Below are 18,027 nucleotides of genomic sequence, written 5' to 3'. Positions count from 1 at the left end.
TAGTGCTATCTTGCTAGGACTTCTCATTCCATCCTCAGCTACCAAAGGGTGTGACAAGCCAGGAGATGTTCTGTTTGTAGCAGTGTGCTTCGGCTGCAGGCTCTCAACATGATGGCAAAGGAGGAGCAAGGGCTTACAGACTGGGAAAATGAGTAAACAATAAAATTGTTTAGCTTGGAAAAGACTTCTAAGATTGAATCTGACCACAAACCCAGCACTGCCACATCCACCACTCAACCATGTCCCCAAGTGCAATATCTACATGTGTTGTAAATACCTCCAGGGATAGTGACTCAACCACTTCCCTGGACAGCCTGTTCTAGTGCTGGGCAACCCCTTCACTAAAGAAATTTTTCTTAATATCCAATATAAACCTCCCTGGTGCAACTTGAGGCTGTTTCCTCTTTTCCTGTAGCTTGTTATCTGGGAGAAGAGGCCAACCCCCACCTTGCTACAACCTCCTTTAACGGGCAGAGTGCAATAAGGTCCCCCCAAGCTTCCTTTTCTCCAGGCTAAACATCCCCTGATGCTTGAACATGCATCAGGCTCAACTGGTCCACAAGGAATAAAAAATTATTGTCTTGAAAAAGTGTTACTTTGAAGATACCAGACTTTAGGTAGGTAAAAGGGACTGTAGTTACCAAAAAGTAGAATCGGAATGTGAAGTTTAGTATCGCTCCTTCTTTTTAATTAAATGCTTGTGTTAAATGTTTGGGAAAGAGAATCACAGAATCCCAAAATGGGTCATGTTGAAAAGGGACCACAGCGGGTCATCTGGTCCAGCCTCCCTGTTTGAACAGGGTCATCCCAGAGCACATGATGATGCTTCTGCATCCTTTTCAACTCAGACTGCTCTGTGATTCTCAAGTGAAATTGCTTAAAAAAAACCAAACAAAAACCCCACAACAAAACAGCCCCATTGCTATTAAATATGGCACAGGATTGTGTCCAGATGGTTCTTGAACATCTCCAGTGAGGGAGACTCCGCAACCTCCCTTGGCAGCCAGTTCCAGTGTGTGGTCACTGCACAGTAAAAAGTTCTTCCTCATGTTCAGGTGGAACTTCCTGTGCCTCAGTTTCTGCCCGTTGCCTCTTGTTCTATTCCTTACCACGACCGAGAAGAGCCTGGCTGCATCCTCTTACCACCCTCCCTTCAGATGCTGATAGCCATTGATGAGGTCCCCTCTCGGTGGCCTTTCCTCAAAGAGAAGCGAAGCTGCTGGTGAAGACGCAAGGAGCTATTGCAGTTACAGAGGAAGGACCAAGAACGCATTTCCCGGGTACCTAACGCTGTGTTTCTCCGAAAAGCCTCTCAGATGATCCCGGTCGCCTCCGCCTCCCCCGCCGGTTCCCCCCGGCCCCAGGGCCCGCGCGGGGCGGGGCCGCCGGCGCACGTGACAGGGCGGGTGCCATGGCGGGCGCGGGGGCGGCGCGCGGCAGCCCAGAGCTGGCCGGGGCCGCGGGGGCGCCGGGCCGGGCGGAGCAGCAGCCGCAGCCCCCGAGAGCCGCCGCGATGTCGTCCGTCGCCTCCTACGAGAGCCTGGTGCACGCCGTGTCCGGGGCCGTGGTGAGCGCGCGGGACAGCGGTGGGCGGAGGGCCGAGGGCCTGGCGGGGGGCGCGGGCCGCCGGCAGCCTTTGTTCGGCCGGGCCGGGCCGGAGAACCCGCGCGGGGCTTGGTGAGGCTGGAGGCCGGCGCTGGGCCTGAGCAGCCGGAGCCTCCTCTGAGCCAGGGGGAGCTGCAGGGACCTGCCCCTCAGAAAGCCGGCTTGACGCATCTGGAGCTGGGCATCACTTCAGCGGTGACGATCTAAGCCTCCCAGAAGCTCAGGCAGAGGGGCAGCACCTCAGCTGTGTAATCCGAGAGCTGTACCAAGCATCGTCCTCGTGCCACGGCCTCGTAAGTGCTTAGGAGTTTCGAAGGGTGAGGCAGTGCATAGGTGTTAATCAAAATGTACAGCGAGCGCAGGGCAGCCAGAGGAGGTTTGTGTCGGTTACTGAATTTAATTTTTCATGTGATGCTTGTAAATTAAAAAGTCACATTTAATTTATGTAGATTTCGTAGTATGCCCAGCCCTTGAGTTTTTCTTTTCAGAGTGCTAGCTCTAAATGGCAAATCGGCCTTCTGCTTCCAACAGATTAAGAATTTTAGTGCATGTAGCGTGTTGGATTGGGCATACTGTCTCCTACACGTCTCCTATAGGATGAAAGTTGCCAAATGTTATTGAACAGTAAACACTGGAACAGGCTGCCCAGGGAGGTCATGGAGTCTCCCTCTCCGGGGACATTCAAAACCCGCCTGGATGCATTCCTATGTCACCTGCTTCAGGTGACAGTGCTTTGGCAGAGGGGTTGACTGGGTGATCTCCAGATGTGCCTTCCAACCCTGATAATTCAGTGATTCTGTTACAACAGCTGATTCTAAAAAGGGGAAAAAAGACTCTAAGGGATGTTTTGGTTTTATTATAAATAAACACAAGATTTTTTGTCTGCTCTTTAAATAGTTTTAAGTCTGCTTATTTAAACACCAAAGGCAATGGGGATTTTGTTTCCGCTTTCAAAAAGTGGAGCTCTCTCAAATGAGCTCATTATTGAAATAGTACCCATTTTCCTTTTGCTGACTTCTACAGAAGTCAGTGATACTTTCTAGACCTTGCTGTTAGCTTCTCACTTCAAATACAGATCGCTGTAATCAGGTTATGCCCCTGAAAAAAGTTTGTGGCGTGAACCAAGCTTAGAAATCCAGCCATAAACCCAGTACTGTGTTGAGCTGATGCATCAAAAGCACATGTCAGACCACAACGTGATAACTTTTGTTTGTATTCTAATATACTGAAAGTTTGTATACCTTCTAGGCAACCTAGTCAAATTTGAGGTGAAGGAATAGTTTTGTGAATAGTAAAAAAACCTCCAGTGCTTGATTTCCTGTGAACTTTAATTGAATTACATAAGTATTCTTTAACTCTGCATGTAGCTAAAATATAATTTTCCTGTTGTAAAAGCTACAGGGATGAGAATTTTATGGCAGTATTCTAGAGCAGTCAGGCTGCTTTGTTGGCTGAGTAGTGGCTGAAAAATAGTATTTAAATTTTTAAATATGTTTTAAGTTTTTTGTTACTACTATTTTTTATAAAGCCAAGCTTCAGGCTGTGGTCCTGCACACATCTTCTTGGCAGCAGTCACCTCAGGCCATTTGTTCCGGGCACCTCGTGGCTACTGCACAGTTGTTTATCTGGTGCTGTGACTGGTCAGTGAATTGATGGGGCTGAAGAAGTAGCCCAGTGGAAAAAGTAGTTTTTCAGCCAGATCAGTTTCTGTGTCTGCGTCATTGTGTGGTGCCCAGAAAGGTATGCAGCCAGATTGGAGGAGACAGGGGTGCAAATACAGTTGACCAAGAGCCTGGGATTACGCGAGCCAGTCTGTACCTGTCCCTGTGATTATTCAGTGGTAATGTGACTTGGCAAACTACCGAGATCCCGTGCTGACTGGGAGGTGGTGGGAGGGCTGACAGTGAAGCCTCACCCTTCCAGTAGTGCAGGGTAATCCATGGCAGCATCTGTTCCTGCAATCAGTAGTGTAACTTACTTCACCTGCTGGTTTCAAGTGCAATTTAGCAAGGAATCTGAGTCTGTCTCGAGGGCTTCTGTTGTTTGGAAAGGACTGGTCCTGCTCCTCCCTCTTTTCATTTCTTCTAGCTGTGAAATCCTGTCTCCCCCATATGATGCTTCCAGCAGCCTCCTCATCATGTAGTTGAGTTGTTCCATTTGTAAACCCAAGAGAAAAGTAACTTGGCTTTTCTATTTCCCTCAATTTAGCAAAAGAAGGGGAAAGGGTACAAATTGTTTTTTATGTGCAATGACCTGTTAGGTCAGCTTAGTTATCGGATGATGTTCTCTTGAACTATAGTTCCATATAAATTTTAAGCCAGTGTGACAGTCAAACACTGGAACAGGTCCTTAGAGAGGTGGTCAATGCCTCATGCCTGTCAGTGTTTAAGAGGCATCTGGAAAATGCACTTAACAACGTGCTTTAGCTTTTGGTTAGCCCTGAAGCCGGGTGGGGGCAGCAGAACTAGGTGATCACTGCAGGTCCTTTCCAACTGAAATAGACTGTTCTGTGTCTCGTGTCCACAAATCCATTGTGTCCTGTGTGATGCTAGCCAGACTATTTCCTCATTTCCATTTCCTAATTTTGAGTGCAAGTGTGTGTGTGTGTTGCTGCTGTGTGGTGCATTGCATTGAGAGTAGGATTCAGGACAAATCTCACTTTGGGAGGATGGAAGCAGGATGAATTGAGCAGGGGAAAGCTGGAAGTTGTAGTGACTGCAGTCTTGTTCCGTGCGTAGGTGTAGCTGCGTTTTGAGGCTGTCTTCAAACCTGTGGTAACACAGCTCTCATTAGGAGGAGTATTATGGATCTTTCTGGGGCTTTTTTGTGCTGGCACTGACCTTCTAACTGAGATATGCTTTTTATAAATTTTCAGTAGATGGGTTCATTAATCCACTTGCTGTCCAGCTGGGTACATGGTAGGTGCTGAGAATGAGCAGACACAGCACAAGTACATGGGAGAGCAGAACCAACCATTTTGGCAGGAGCCCAAACTAAACGGGTTAAAATAACCTGGTAGTTGTGGCCAAGTCTTTCCTTTCGTCTGCTACCTGGTGTTACGAAAACTGTTTTAGTGAAAAACAAAACTGGAGAAACCTAAGTCTGGTTACGACTTCGACCCAGAGTTGTTTTAGTCTGGAAACACCACCAGAAAAAATAATCCTCTGTTGCTGATTGTAGAGATAGGTCCAAGCAGGAGGACGTGCTCTGGAGCTGGAGTATTTCCAGAGGTCAAAGCTCACTTAAATGTATGGCATAAGACAGCTCTAGAAGAGCTCAAGTCACACTGTGCACTGTACTTTAAACACAGCATTGAGTGACTTGCTGTGTCCCAGACCTTCCCACCATTTAAACTGTTTGCATGGCTGCAAATGGAAGAGGTGCCACAGCTTTAGCAGCCATCTGATGCATGGAAAACAGGTTTACACCAAGCCAGGGCCTTTTTGAGGCTAATGGGAGGTAGAGAAAGTGCAATATGTTTGTTTTCTGATGCCTACTAGATTAACTCTTAGGTTTCAAAAACCTTCTCCTTTGGCAAAAGGCTTTTAATGGTTTTGGTTTTAGCTTGATCTAATGCAAGAGAGACACTGCCCCCACCCCCATTTGTAAGTATGGGAACAAAAAAATGTGTTATGTCTGGAATTTATCCCCTTTTTAAACTTTCTCAGCAGACTGGTTTATGGGTGAGAAGTGAAGTGCTACAAGGAGTCTAGCAGGCACTGTATAAGCAACTGATACACTATATAGCCAGTTTATTTTGTTTTTCAGGGCAGTATGACTGCAATGACTGTATTTTTTCCTTTGGATACAGCTAGGCTTAGACTTCAGGGTAAGTGTCAAAATCTAGTTTCTTTGTACAATGGTGTTTCTGTTCATCCTGGCCTGGGCACTTGTAAGGGTGGTTGTAGGGGGATGTGTTTTACGTGAACAGGAGTCTCAGCTGTCTAACATTAGCAGCATTTTTCCAATTGGAGGTAATTCTTCCCTTTGAAAGTTGGGCAACCTTTTAATTTGCTGAAAAGGCTGTGTGATCTGTGGACAGACATGGCTTTTAAATGATTATCTAAGACCAAACAGAAAAACAAAGATGTGAGATTGCACAGGATTATATTTGTGTGTTGTTTTTGGCTGCTGAGAACACTTCAAAATTCAGGGGTAATATCATGAAAATCAAGTCTAGAATTATTCCTGAGGATGGTTTAAAGGGAAAAATCAGGGTCAGAACTGGGATTAGGAATATGCAATATTTACAAAAATGCATCTGGGTATAAACTGTGTTCTTCTAACACTCTATCTTCTAATCAAAAGTCACAGAATCACCAAACATTTTAGAGCTATGACTAAAGCTCTATTAAGAATTGGAGTGTGATCATCAGCCAGGTCATCAGAAGTATGTAGCTGAGAAATGAACAGCTTTCAGTGCAGGAAGAGACTGTTTTGCTAAGGCTTAGCTGTTTGCAGATGAACTGTAGGGGATTGCTCTGCTGCTGGTGCTAGTCTGGTCTCCAAGGAATAATTTTGAGAGAAATTAGACAGGTCCAATTCTAGCCCTTTACCTAAGGGGAACCTGCCTTCAGTTCATGTCACAGCTATTAGGAACTGGTAATTACAGATACTTTGAAGCACAACTGAACCTGCTAGTCTGGGGAAGAATAAAAAAAGGAAGTAGTCTTACCTAGCAAATGAAAATAAGGAGAAGTAGGGAATTTCTGTCCTTTATGAGGAAGAAGAAACATGAGCTTGCAGGGCATATTCAGAATTGCAAGGATAAGGACTAGAAAAAGAGTGCTAAAAATCTGAATAATCTAAAAGTTTGATTCTTCTGTTTTCCAGTTGATGAGAAGCGGAAGTCAAAGACGACACCGGCAGTCCTTTTGGAAATAATCAAAGAAGAAGGCCTGTGAGTAGATATTAATTTTCTGTTTGTCTTCTTGTGAACAAGCTCTAAAACGAATTTGATTATACTTTTAAAGTGGAACACTTTGCCTCTGTGTGGACAGATTTTTATTCTGAATTGAAATGTCTCCACACAAGTGTGATATGACTTGCATAATCTTACGTGTTCATCTTTAGCTAACTAAGATTAACTTTCTTGAGCGCCTTATGCAATTGATCTGTTCAGTGATGTAACTGTGCCTTCATTAGTGAGGTAGCTGTGCCTCCTCAGAAATGCAAATGTACCTTCATATACCTGATCAACCAGCTTTGTCTGCCTGGATTCTTGGGTGTGTCTATTTCTCATAACCAAGATGAAACTCCCAGACAACTGAGCCACTTTCAAGAGGAGAATTGAGATATGTTTCCCAGTTGGAAGGTTTTTTTCTTCTCCCTAGCATGTAGAAGTAAACAACACATGACACTTTATGCTGGTGGGATTCAATATCTGTCTAAAAGCAGTTAACTTTCAGCAGTGCTGTGCTTTAGTATTTGTCATAGTCTGAGCTGAGCTGGCTGGGAAAAACAGTTGTATGCCTGTCCTTGTTAGCAGTATTTTCCTAACTGAATCCCTGGAACTCCTAAGTAGACTAGAGCTTCCAGGACATTAAAGCTGACAAAAGTTTAACTTGGCTCATAATGCTGTGCCACCTTTGAACTTGGGCAGTTGTACGCATGAGGAGCTCTCTGCCAGCTGATCTCTCTTGTTCACATTACTGCATTACCTCTGTCATGTGAGAGTGGCAAGTAAACTTCAATTTAAAAAAAAAGGAAAGAAAAAAAAGGAAATATAAAGAAGTTAACTGAGGAGGAAAGACTGCAGAAGTGGTCATCCTACTTTTCCTGTGAAACAGAAAAATCAGTAGCTCTGGCAAGAGAGGAACATCGCTTCTTCCAAAGGTATTGGGAAGGCCTGGTAAAGCAATGGTACTAATTTAGAGATGTGTCTGAAGTAACACAGAAAGCCCAAACAACAACTCTGAAATGTGATGTGAGATCATAAACATTTTGTTCACATTAGCTTGTAGTCTTGTCTCATTACCATGCTTTTGTGAGACTGCTTCTCTCGTCTAGATAAAGCAAATAGGTTGAGCTAAAGGACTTAGTGCTGAAGTTTATCGAACAGCTTTGCTTTCTTCCCTGCACTTCCGTTGTTTTCTAGGTGATCTAGGTGAAAGGTGTTCATTAGTGTACACCAAGTTTTTCTCAAAGTTGCAGTGAATCATGGATGCTACTACTGACAATTTAAGTCATTAAAATAAATTCATGGGTTTTGTTTTAGTTTCATGTTTTGTACTGTAAGATGTTCCATTTGAAAATCATCAGAAGTCATTCTTAATAAATCAACTGAGCCCAAACTAACATTCTCAGTTAGAGGACATGATCCCTAGAGGATATTTCTCCTTTTCTTTTCCAGCACAGAAGAGATAGGTAATATAAGAATTGTTTTTATTTAGTTTATGAATAACTTCATAGTCAGGTAATTTGTAATTGTAACTGTATGGTTAGTTAAGCCTGTAACTTCAGAAGCAGTCTTCAGAAGGTGTATTCCCAGCTACATGGGAGGGAGAGGCACTTGATGGATTTGAGACAAAAAAGTAACATTTACATTTTAAGAAAAGTCAGATGTGGTGTTTACCAGCCTTACACCTTTTACAGTCTTATTTGAGATCCTTAAATTCTGTGTACTGCCAGTATTTTAATGAATACTAAAGAGCCTCTGTAACTACTGCTGCTGGGGTGATTTTTTATGCTTTTAACATAATACCAGCTCTCTACCTGTTCTGTGCAACTCCAGTGAAGGTGTGTATAATTATCTTTTTTTGGATGTGTTGTAGAATGTGTTGGGAATGTAGAACAAGCTATTGAGGTGTCCCTGTTTTACAGGATCATCAGGCCTGTCAGAGAGGGGAGCTTTGTTAGTCAGCTGTTACGAAATCATTCCTAAATCAAGATAGCTTTAGATGATATTCAGTTTTTTATCTGTGATTAATCTAGTTAAATTTAACTAGGTAACGTCTTTTTCTCACTTACCTGACTGATTTGCCCTAGATTTTACCATAAGGCATTTGTTGGAAGTTCTTCCCACCTGTGTATCTTGTGTCCCAGGCTACATCCTTTGGAAGACTCTCCTAGGTGGAGAATATGAATTTCAGTAACTAGTCTTAAATGTTTAAATTTTGTGTGAGAATCCAGATACTTTTTTTCCTTACTCAGGAGTTAAGTATGGGTTTTTTTACCCTTGCTGATAAAGACATACCTAGTTAGCACTTTATGTAATATAGAGCACTGTATCTCACATAAAATCAGCCCAATCACATAAATACTATGCTGATTCTTACTGTGACTTTTTGCTCTCCATTAGGTTGGCACCATATCGAGGGTGGTTTCCTGTTATCTCCAGCCTTTGCTGCTCCAATTTTGTTTATTTTTATACATTTAATAGTCTTAAAGCCCTCTGGGTCAAAGGTCAGCATTCAACCACTGGAAAAGACTTGGTTCTTGGGGTTGTTGCAGGTAATACTTAAAAATCTCCATTTTGTCAAGAATGTATTTCTGGTATATGCTATCTAATGATTTTCTTTATGAAGTCCTTTGGATGTCACACTGAGTGCTCACACGTCCCATTGTATGCAGACCTGCTTCTTTCTGATTGCTCTTCTGTGTCCTCCCTACCTCCTAAAGAGATGCATAGACCATTCCTGTTGTGAATTCTGGCACAGAGCACAGTGCTCTTGTGGCTTAGGATGATATTTGTTTCTCGTGTGGTGCTTACCAGGTATTTAAGCATCATCAGTAAGGTGCTGAAGACAAGTGGCAGGGAGAGGTGGTAGTTGGGTTTTTTTCAGAGGAAAAGATATATGCCATTTTTGAAGTCATTTCAGTTGCTGTAAGTAAGAAATTTAATGTAACCATTTGGGTGTCAGTTTTTAGACTTAGTTTTAGGTTGTCACCTGACAGTGACAGGAAGTTCCTAGATATATGCAGGTCCAATGGGACCATATGTTCTTTTTTATTCCATCCTCTTATGTGGATGCTACAGTGCCTTCTTTGAAGGGATCATAACATTAGTGACTTTTCTAGCAAATCCAATGTGCAAAGTTACCACTGTGGGCCTTATGTTTGCCAGTAATATTCTTCAGGGACTATTGCTCATGCGAATGAAACAAGCTGATTAAAAAAAAACGAAACAAAACAAACCCTGTAAAAAAAGACCTCTGGGTTTGGGTTTTTTTGGGGGGTGGGAGGGTGGTTGGTAGTTTCTTGTACTTTCAGTGTAGGTATAATGACTGGCTGAATAGCTGGTGGAAGTAAGGAAGGAAATTCTTAAGTTGGTTATATGTCTGTGGTAAAATTCCATGTAAGTATATTTTGGAACACAGGCTGCAGGAATAAGGTACAAATTATCATTTACTTTTCCTATATGTTGTGTTGATTTTTTTTTCCTTCTTCCTACCAGAAATTTCAGTAGCCATGTGAATCGAGGGGGAAGGGGGATAAGAAAACATTTGAAACCTTCTGTTTCTGTAATCTTGCTGTGTTTTGCGTTAGGAGTAGTGAATGTACTTGTGACCACCCCTCTCTGGGTAGTGAACACACGCCTGAAGCTGCAGGGAGCAAAATTCAGAAATGAAGACATTGTACCAACCAATTACAGAGGCATAATAGGTAAGCACCTGTTGTTGTCTTCAACCAAAGAGAAGTGAATGAAATAAAATATATCAAGGACTTTGAAGACTTTTGTTCATGTAACTGATTTCATCCTGTAATCTCTGCCCTACCCTGTCACTTTGCACTTGTTGAGTCTTACAGGGAGCTGGACGTGGCTATTTATGATGGTAATTAGGAGTGTGCACTCCTGTAACTAAAATACCTTTTGCAAGGGCAGATATGTTATCATACAGATAATGGAGCAGTAGTGAGCCCCATGAAGTGGCAGCTGGGAGTCTGAGTTGGGACAGACAGTCTGAAAATTAAACTTCACTCACCTTTATCTCTTAATCACTCACATGTTCAGGCTGTCTTCCTTTTAAAACCAACCAACCAAATAAATATTACTGTAATTTTGAGGAAGGTTTGGAAGACCTTAATGTGGATGCCACACTTGGGAAAAAAAAACAGGGGGTTGCCTGTGCAGATGATGAGTTTTATTTATGTTAATGGTGATGCGAACAAGAACCTCTTTTGTCACTGCCTTTCTGTTAACTTCTGGATTAAAATGGGAGATAAAAATGCTTGCATAAAAGACTGCAGTGGATTTTTATACACTTTGTGTATTAGGCTTTAAGAGTAACTTCTCATATCTTTTATATTCAGAGTTTTGTACTCAAAACATTAATGGTTTTTTTCCCCCACCTTTTGTCTCAGATGCCTTTCATCAGATAATACGAGATGAAGGAGTCTTAGCTCTGTGGAATGGTACTTTCCCCTCCTTGCTGCTGGTCTTCAATCCTGCCATACAATTCATGTTTTATGAAGGCTTTAAACGAAAGCTTTTGAAAAAGCAGCTGCAAGTGAGTATGTTTTGAGGCCAGATGATGAACATGCTCTGTTATGAGACAGGTTCTTTGATATGCATCACTTGAACAAATTCAGATTGTAGGTTTGGTTTTGGTTCTTGTCTTTTTGAGTGGTTTTTTGAATTAGTGTGTTTAAAAAGGGTCCAGCATCATGAAATGAAGTGGGAATCTTTCATCTTCCTAGGGAAGAGATTCCTGTAATGAATTCTACCTGTAAAAATAAAACTGCTGTCCACGTTTGTTTGCATATGTTCACAGGTCTTGATTTAAAGTAGAGATTTCAATTCTAATATATCTTCTATAAGTATTTACATACTGTTTTGAAGTCTGCTTTTATCCCTTTTTGCAGTAAATAATAACTTTTTTTTCTTGAAGATCTCAATTTTTCAATATAATTTTACCAAGGATGGACACTAGAATTAAACATAGCATTACAACCATGCCTTCCTGATTCTCTAAATAGAAGTATAATCACTTTTCTGTCCCTGCTTTATAGTCCTCTTCTTTTTCCTTATTCTTTTTTGTCTATATCACATATAGCATCTCAGCTGAACTCATGTTCCTTTTATGTTCCAGCAAACTGAAAAACGTTCGTGTTACATTTTCAGATAATGTCATAACATATCTTTAAGATGTGGTGCTTTGCTGTTAATTTGTGATTTTAGAATGTTAGGTCATACGAGTATGTTACCAAGCCATCTAGTTTTTCCTCAAGACACAGTGAGATTATTTTTACATGAGATTTTGCATCATCAGTGAGGCGTGGATTTTTTGCTGTCTTTAATTAATAGTGCAGCTGCAGCTCTCCTTTTGTGCTTTATGGATCTACTCAGTTACATTATGCACAATACATTTTTTGAAGGATGAGCTTAGCTTCCATCTGCATTGTTATTTTCCTGTTGGTTAATAACATATTTATTTATATATTTATTTCCTGTGGGTTTTTTTAATTGCTTAGTTCCACCTTAAATTGGGGCATTTTTTTGTCCGTGATCAGTGAAGAGGAGAAATACTTTTTTTTTCACCTAGCAATGGTAATTCTTATTTTGGACAACGTTTTTCTTCCTATTTGGTCCTTTCCTGATTCTCTTAACTATATCAGGTTGACCTTTTGTAAGATGTGCATGCGTGAGCATATTTTTAATTGCAATCAATATATTTTAGAATTTATTTTGAGCATGTTTTGATCTGGGCACCTACTTATGTTCAGTGATTAACACTGTTAGACTGAGATGCACTGTAATCAGTATAGGCTGTAAGAATGTATTTGGTGCATCCTGGAGCAGAGTGAGCTTTGGTGCTGAGGATGGGCTTCAGCAGGGGTTCTTAACTAATAGGGAATGAGATTTTTAGCCTATAGCATTGAGACTAAAATTCTACTTGGGAGCATAGTGATTATGTCTCAGGAATACAGAGTGATGTTCAAGGAATCTTTCACTGTCACCTTTTCACAAGTACCATGTGACTTTTTAGTTTCACTGTTGCAAAAACTGAAATGCTTTTTGATTGATGGTATGTTAAAGTATCTTATCTTTTGCCCACTCTTGGTGCTTTAAAGTGGTCTGGTTGTATGACCTTTTATCAACCATGTTTTAGTAGTCTAGTTATACTGAGAAATGCAAAAACAGGTAGAAGTTACAAATAAACTTAAGTTGTGGAAAAGTAAGTTAATTGAACTATAACCAACTCTTTAAAATTATAAGACCCTGAGATTTCCTGAAATCTTTATGCCAAAGATCCTTAGATAATCTGGTAGCAGGTACCAGTACAGAATCCCCAAATAAAAATGGGTAATTGGCTGTTTTGGTAATATGTGGAAGTAAATCTATTCTTTATCTCTTGAACAGCTCACATCTTTGGATGCTTTTGTCATTGGTGCAATAGCCAAAGCAGTTGCCACCACCCTCACTTACCCTCTGCAGACAGTACAGTCAATTCTGCGGGTAAGTAATAATTTCATTTCAGGGTAACTCTGCCTCTGACTTGGTCTGTATCATGGAAGCCTTGTTCACATGGCTTGTTTTTGTTTGTGTTAATGGACCCATTGTTTTGGGAGGCATTTTTCCCAATGCATGTCACTGATTAGAATGTCTCTCCTCTTTGGTTTTGATTGAACTTGGTGTACTGATGGACATTTGTTTCAAGTAGCTGGTAGGATTGCCAGCATATCGTATTAGTACAGTGCTTCACGGAAGCTGATGCATTGTGCTGCTTTTAGACACGACAAAAATGTACATTTACTTCTTGGAATATAAAGGGAAAATGTGTCAAGTGGGAAATTAAAATTAAATCTTCTAAAACCAGTCTGTTTCCAGATGACCTATAGTAATAAAAAAAAAGTTCTATTCGTAGGCTTTGTTGGTCAGATGATGGTCTGACCTTGTCAGTGTCCAAAATGTGATTCATCAGGGGAAGCTGAGCTCCCTCATAAATAATATCTTTAACCACTTGCCTGGCTGTGTAGGCTAATTGTAGTGGTAATGGAAACACTTGCATTTATTCTTACTTGCAATTCGTATATGTGCTAGATAATAATGCTGCCTTCAGTGTGTACCAATAATGTTGAAATATTGACACAAGACAAAACTGGGGGGTAGGATGGAAGGAGGAGACCTGGCCATGCATAAGCATATTCTACTTCAATTTCTGTGCCTTAAACCCTGTTTTTGTAACAGTTAAATATTAATAAGTGTTTCCACATGAAATATATTTTCCTAAGTAAGGAGAAGCCTTAACTTGCCTGTATGGTAAAGCCATTGTGTACGTTCTAAAACTTGGACAAATCTGGAGAATGAGTTGAATTGCTGAAAGCAAGCCTTCCATGCTGAGGGTATCACTTTTCAGACTTCTCTAATAAGGGAATTTTCTTGTTAATTGTTCATCTGGAAAAAGTAATTTTCAAGCAAGTTTTGCAATTATTTTTCACACTCTAATTAGAGTGGAATAAATGTATCTTGATTTTTCGTAGCCTGTAACAAGATAGTTAGGTTGCTATATTTCAAAGCAAGAGGACTTGAATATATGTACTGTGTAATTTTGTCAGCAGTCATCTTTTCTGAAGTTTTCATAATTTTGGATCAGCTGAGCTAGTATTTTCTTTCAATGCCTTACCCTGTTTTAACAGCCTGGACACATCTCAGTAGCTAAACTAATAACACAGACTTCTGTTACTGGAGTGGCAGATACAGAGAAACATTTAAGCAGAAATAGCTCTGTTTGGATAAGTTGCAACATCAGTCTGGTTTTAATTTGTGATGCAGTTTCTCCTGGTGTGAAGGACAACTGGAAGGAAAGTTGGAGTGCTCTGTTTTAGCCTGAGCACTGCACAGCAGTGCAGGTTTCATGGGGCTGCATCCACAGAGCAGCTTCAGCCCTTGTTCCTTTCCATGGTTCCGAGAGAAGTGGTTACAGTCTTGTGGCTTCATGTTTTCTTTCTCCTTTTAGCTTTTTGAACAAAATTCTTCTGACTCTGGATGACAGTGAAAAAAAAAAAAAAAAAAAAAATTGCCAGTCCATCCTCTCCCTGTGATGATGGGGACCACAAGAACCTTGTGTCTAGTTCTGCAGTCACTAGGGGTGACTTCTGTCCCTTTGCTCTATGAAAGAACAGCGAACAGCCAGGACCCCTGATCACATCTGTCGAGGATAGCAGAAATGTGTGTCTGTGACATCTGTGCTGTCCAGTTCAGACTTGCTTTACTTTGTGATGTGTTTTCTAATCTAAAGCTGACATTGTTCTAGTTGATGTTTTTGTCACTCACACTAAGTGATGTTAAAAAAAAGGGTTATGCATAAAGACTCAGTATTTTCAGAACTGATATTCTGCATTTTAAAAAAAAAATATATATATAGTTGCAGGGTTTTTTGGAAACAATTTTAGCAGATTTACACAGATACTAATATAAGCTCAAAATAATTCATATAAACTTACACATCATAACTAAGTTCTGTCATCAAAGCAGTACAGGACTTTTTTTTTTTTGACCTTAAACCTTTAGAAACTTACTCTTTTTTGAAAGTTACTAGGGTTCTTTGTAATAAAGTCTCTACACCTGCACCTCCAACTCTGGCACAGCTCTCTTCTTGCTGTCATATAATGAACAGTTATCCTGTGTAATTGACAGTCTTGTCATTTGGTATGTCTCTCCTTTTCAGTTATTAAAACTGTGTAACACTGGTGTTACTCATTATACAGTGAAACTGTTCTTTAGCCTATGTGTCAGTAAAGTGCAGATAAATTAAATTTGCCTCTGGAGGTACAGCAATACAATTAATGTTCTCAGTGATCCCAGATGAAAAAGTTCTGTTTAAAACTAAGGTCTCTTTTCTCTGTCACAGTCCCTTTGGGAAATCTTCTTCAGTAAACACTGAAGTGTTAACATCCTAGTGAAAAATTAATGGTTTTTTTCTCTCTTAATGAACCTATGTTTGTTGTACAAAAATTGTCAGTGGTGGAGAAGAGAGGAGAATGAAGCACCTAATTGTGGTGTAGTGTGGAAGCCTATGAGTAATCTGGGCAGTGACTGACACTGTAACTTGGAACCTAGTTAGCAATTTTTTGGGGAGTGTGTCTGAGTCTGACAATAATTCTTAACATTGATTTATCAATATCAAATGGTTAGTTGTTGATAAGAAGATTGTGGATTTTGAGTGCATATTTACCTAATGATGGGAGATTTCCACTAGCATTCTGCTGCTGCTGTTTCCATCCAAATTATTAAGACACATAGTAAAGGAACCTGTATCATCCTAGCATTTTCTTAAAATTTTTGAACTGCCTAAATCAGCTGGCATACTTTACCTACTGTCAATGGTAATTTCTTACCCCTAAGAAGTAGCAGTTGCCCGAGCATGTTCTGGGAAAAAACTCACCCAACATGCGGTTGCTCAAGTTCACCTTTCTTAGCACAGAAGCTAAATACAGGCTTCAAAAGCTATTAGGCTGTGCTGTTACAGATAAAAGTGTGCCAACTCTTGTATATTAATAATTCATAGTTACAGCTTGCTGACAGTACTATTGACCTGTATCAGATAAAAGTATCAATGAATGCTAGAAAAGGAGTTGCTGAAATTGCTAGTTTAACTCTTGAGGCATAAAACTACAGCAGCAGCTATCATGCCTACTGAGAACCAGCTTGGGGATAAGCAAGTGCAGTGAATAAAAGAAATATCATTTAGGCCAGGTAGGTGGATCAAACGATTTTTAGTTCTTCCACAGCAGTTCACACATAAGTGTTTGCTCCAAGACCATTGCTGAGCAGATAAATTTTGTGTTCAACTATGCAATCTCAATGCAGTAATGATTTGCAGATGTGTGAGGGTCTGAATCTTTGCGAAGTGAAAGCTGAGAAAGCTAGAAAGAACTTGTTTTGAGTGTCATATCCCTATTAAGACTCTGCAAATTATGCTTTTGAGATCTTGAAAACTGCTTCTTCCAGAGCAAATGAAAGAGAGGTAATATGGCCTTTGTTAGAATCCATCTTAAAACCAAAACAAATTACAGTAGTATGTACAGTTTTAATGCTTGCAAGCGTGAGCTTTGGCCTCAGTTCTCTGCTGATGGCAATATAACGTGGAAAATGTTTAAAGAGGTTTAGGGTAGGCTCTCCAGATTTCATGCATGTATGGTGTTCTCTGCCAAGCACAGTGGGGAAATAGTACAGCAAAATACTCTTCCTTTTTTTCAGTTTGGACGCCACAGATTGAACCCAGAGAACCGAACACTGGGCAGTCTTAGAAATGTTCTTTACCTTCTTCAACAGAGAGTGAGGTGAGCTTTCTCATTTTATTTCTGCTCCCATGATATAGAAGACTTGAGTATTACTAATATTTGGAAAATGTTGCTGGATCTGGATTTTGTTTCCTTTTGCCTCCCTTAAACTTGACATTTGAGTCAACCTGGTTTTTGTAATATATTGTAGAGTAAGCTCACAAACCCAAATTCCCCTGAATGCCTGTACAGTAAGTGGCATCAAGGATACAGATGGATAATAAATAATTTGATTCACCTCTCAACTTGAAAAGTAGCAGGTTTCTTGCGCAAAAGACCTTAAATTTCTGCAGAATTTTTTCTTTAAAATATTATTAAACATAGCTGGCTCGAGATCAAGAGTGGGTTTAAGATTCCTACAGTTGTCATTAAATTGTGATATTGATTCTTCTTTGTAGTGATTTACTTACAGAAAGCTATTCATACTTGTTTTCTTGTTTGTTTTTTTCTCCATAGGCGTTTTGGATTAGTGGGACTTTACAAAGGCCTTGAAGCAAAGCTCTTGCAGACAGTCCTTACTGCTGCACTTATGTTTCTGGTGTATGAGAAACTGACTGCTGCAACCTTCACAGTCATGGGATTAAAGCACTCACGCAGACATTGAAAAGGAACCTATGCCAAAGAGTCTGGAAAACACATTCCGTTTGTGAGACCTGGCTGGGTAACAAAGGGTCCTCACTTTCTCTGCTTCTCTTTTTAGCCACCTTTATCTCCAGTATTTGGAGAAATCTGGAATATGCTCTATAGGACCTGTTGCCACAAATTCAGGGATAGCCCATTCCCTATTGTTCTGTGGACTCACTGTGTTAAGAAACAAACTAGAGACCTTTTTAAGCACTTGACATGAAATTTAAACTATTACGTGATTTGGTTGTTTGGTTGATATTCTTGGCAAGAATGATTATTTCTCACTATGCTTTCTTGTTTGCCCTCAAATTGTCCTCAACTATTCTTGTCTTTACCTTCTGTCAGCAGCTGGTGGGGCTGGTTTTGTGTTATTTTCCTTGACCTGTGTTTGTCACTTTGTATTTGGTTCATTAAAATAATTCATAAAGAATAACATTTTTGGCATGGTTTTTCTTTACCTTCAGGTATGTTTGTGGCACAGGATCTGAACTGCTGGAATGGATATTACAAGTGAGTGGGCAATCTTGTCTTCTTGAATCCAGCTATTTTGAATCTTGAAAATTTTGAATG

The 18,027-nt window shown here is 40.4% G+C and overlaps 1 protein-coding gene across 2 annotated transcripts; it reads left to right on the top strand.

Annotated features, from left to right (window-relative positions):
• The first annotated feature begins 1,510 nt into the window (after nt 1-1,510).
• SLC25A17 (solute carrier family 25 member 17) lies at nt 1,511-17,755 on the top strand. 2 transcript variants are annotated; one of them, XM_082280441.1, is made up of 9 exons: nt 1,511-1,567; nt 5,374-5,434; nt 6,439-6,505; nt 8,906-9,057; nt 10,093-10,209; nt 10,909-11,054; nt 12,908-13,003; nt 16,748-16,830; nt 17,287-17,755. In XM_082280441.1, the coding sequence occupies exons 1-9, from the start codon at nt 1,514-1,516 to the stop codon at nt 17,432-17,434; spliced, it is 924 nt and encodes a 307-aa protein (XP_082136567.1). In that variant the 5' UTR covers nt 1,511-1,513; the 3' UTR covers nt 17,435-17,755. The 2 variants fall into 2 exon arrangements, with proteins under 2 accessions (XP_082136567.1, XP_082136566.1); XM_082280440.1 differs by lacking the exon at nt 1,511-1,567 and adding an exon at nt 1,865-1,898.
• The last annotated feature ends 272 nt before the right edge of the window (nt 17,756-18,027 follow it).

Source organism: Coloeus monedula (assembly GCF_965178545.1).
Source record: "Coloeus monedula genome assembly, chromosome: 4".
In the NCBI taxonomy this organism is placed as follows: domain Eukaryota; kingdom Metazoa; phylum Chordata; class Aves; order Passeriformes; family Corvidae; genus Coloeus; species Coloeus monedula.
The sequence above is the reverse complement of the archived record's forward strand: the minus strand, read 5'-3'. Positions and strand labels throughout refer to the sequence as shown.

What these genes read in the sequence shown, in the direction of transcription:
- SLC25A17 (XM_082280441.1), top strand. Translation starts at nt 1,514, where the DNA reads ATGTCGTCCGTCGCCTCCTACGAGAGCCTGGTGCACGCCGTGTCCGGG. An exon ending in CAATTACAGAGGCATAATAG is followed by an intron (nt 10,210 to 10,908) that starts GTAAGCACCTGT and finishes CTTTTGTCTCAG; the next exon opens with ATGCCTTTCATCAGATAATA. An exon ending in TTTTGAAAAAGCAGCTGCAA is followed by an intron (nt 11,055 to 12,907) that starts GTGAGTATGTTT and finishes TCTCTTGAACAG; the next exon opens with CTCACATCTTTGGATGCTTT.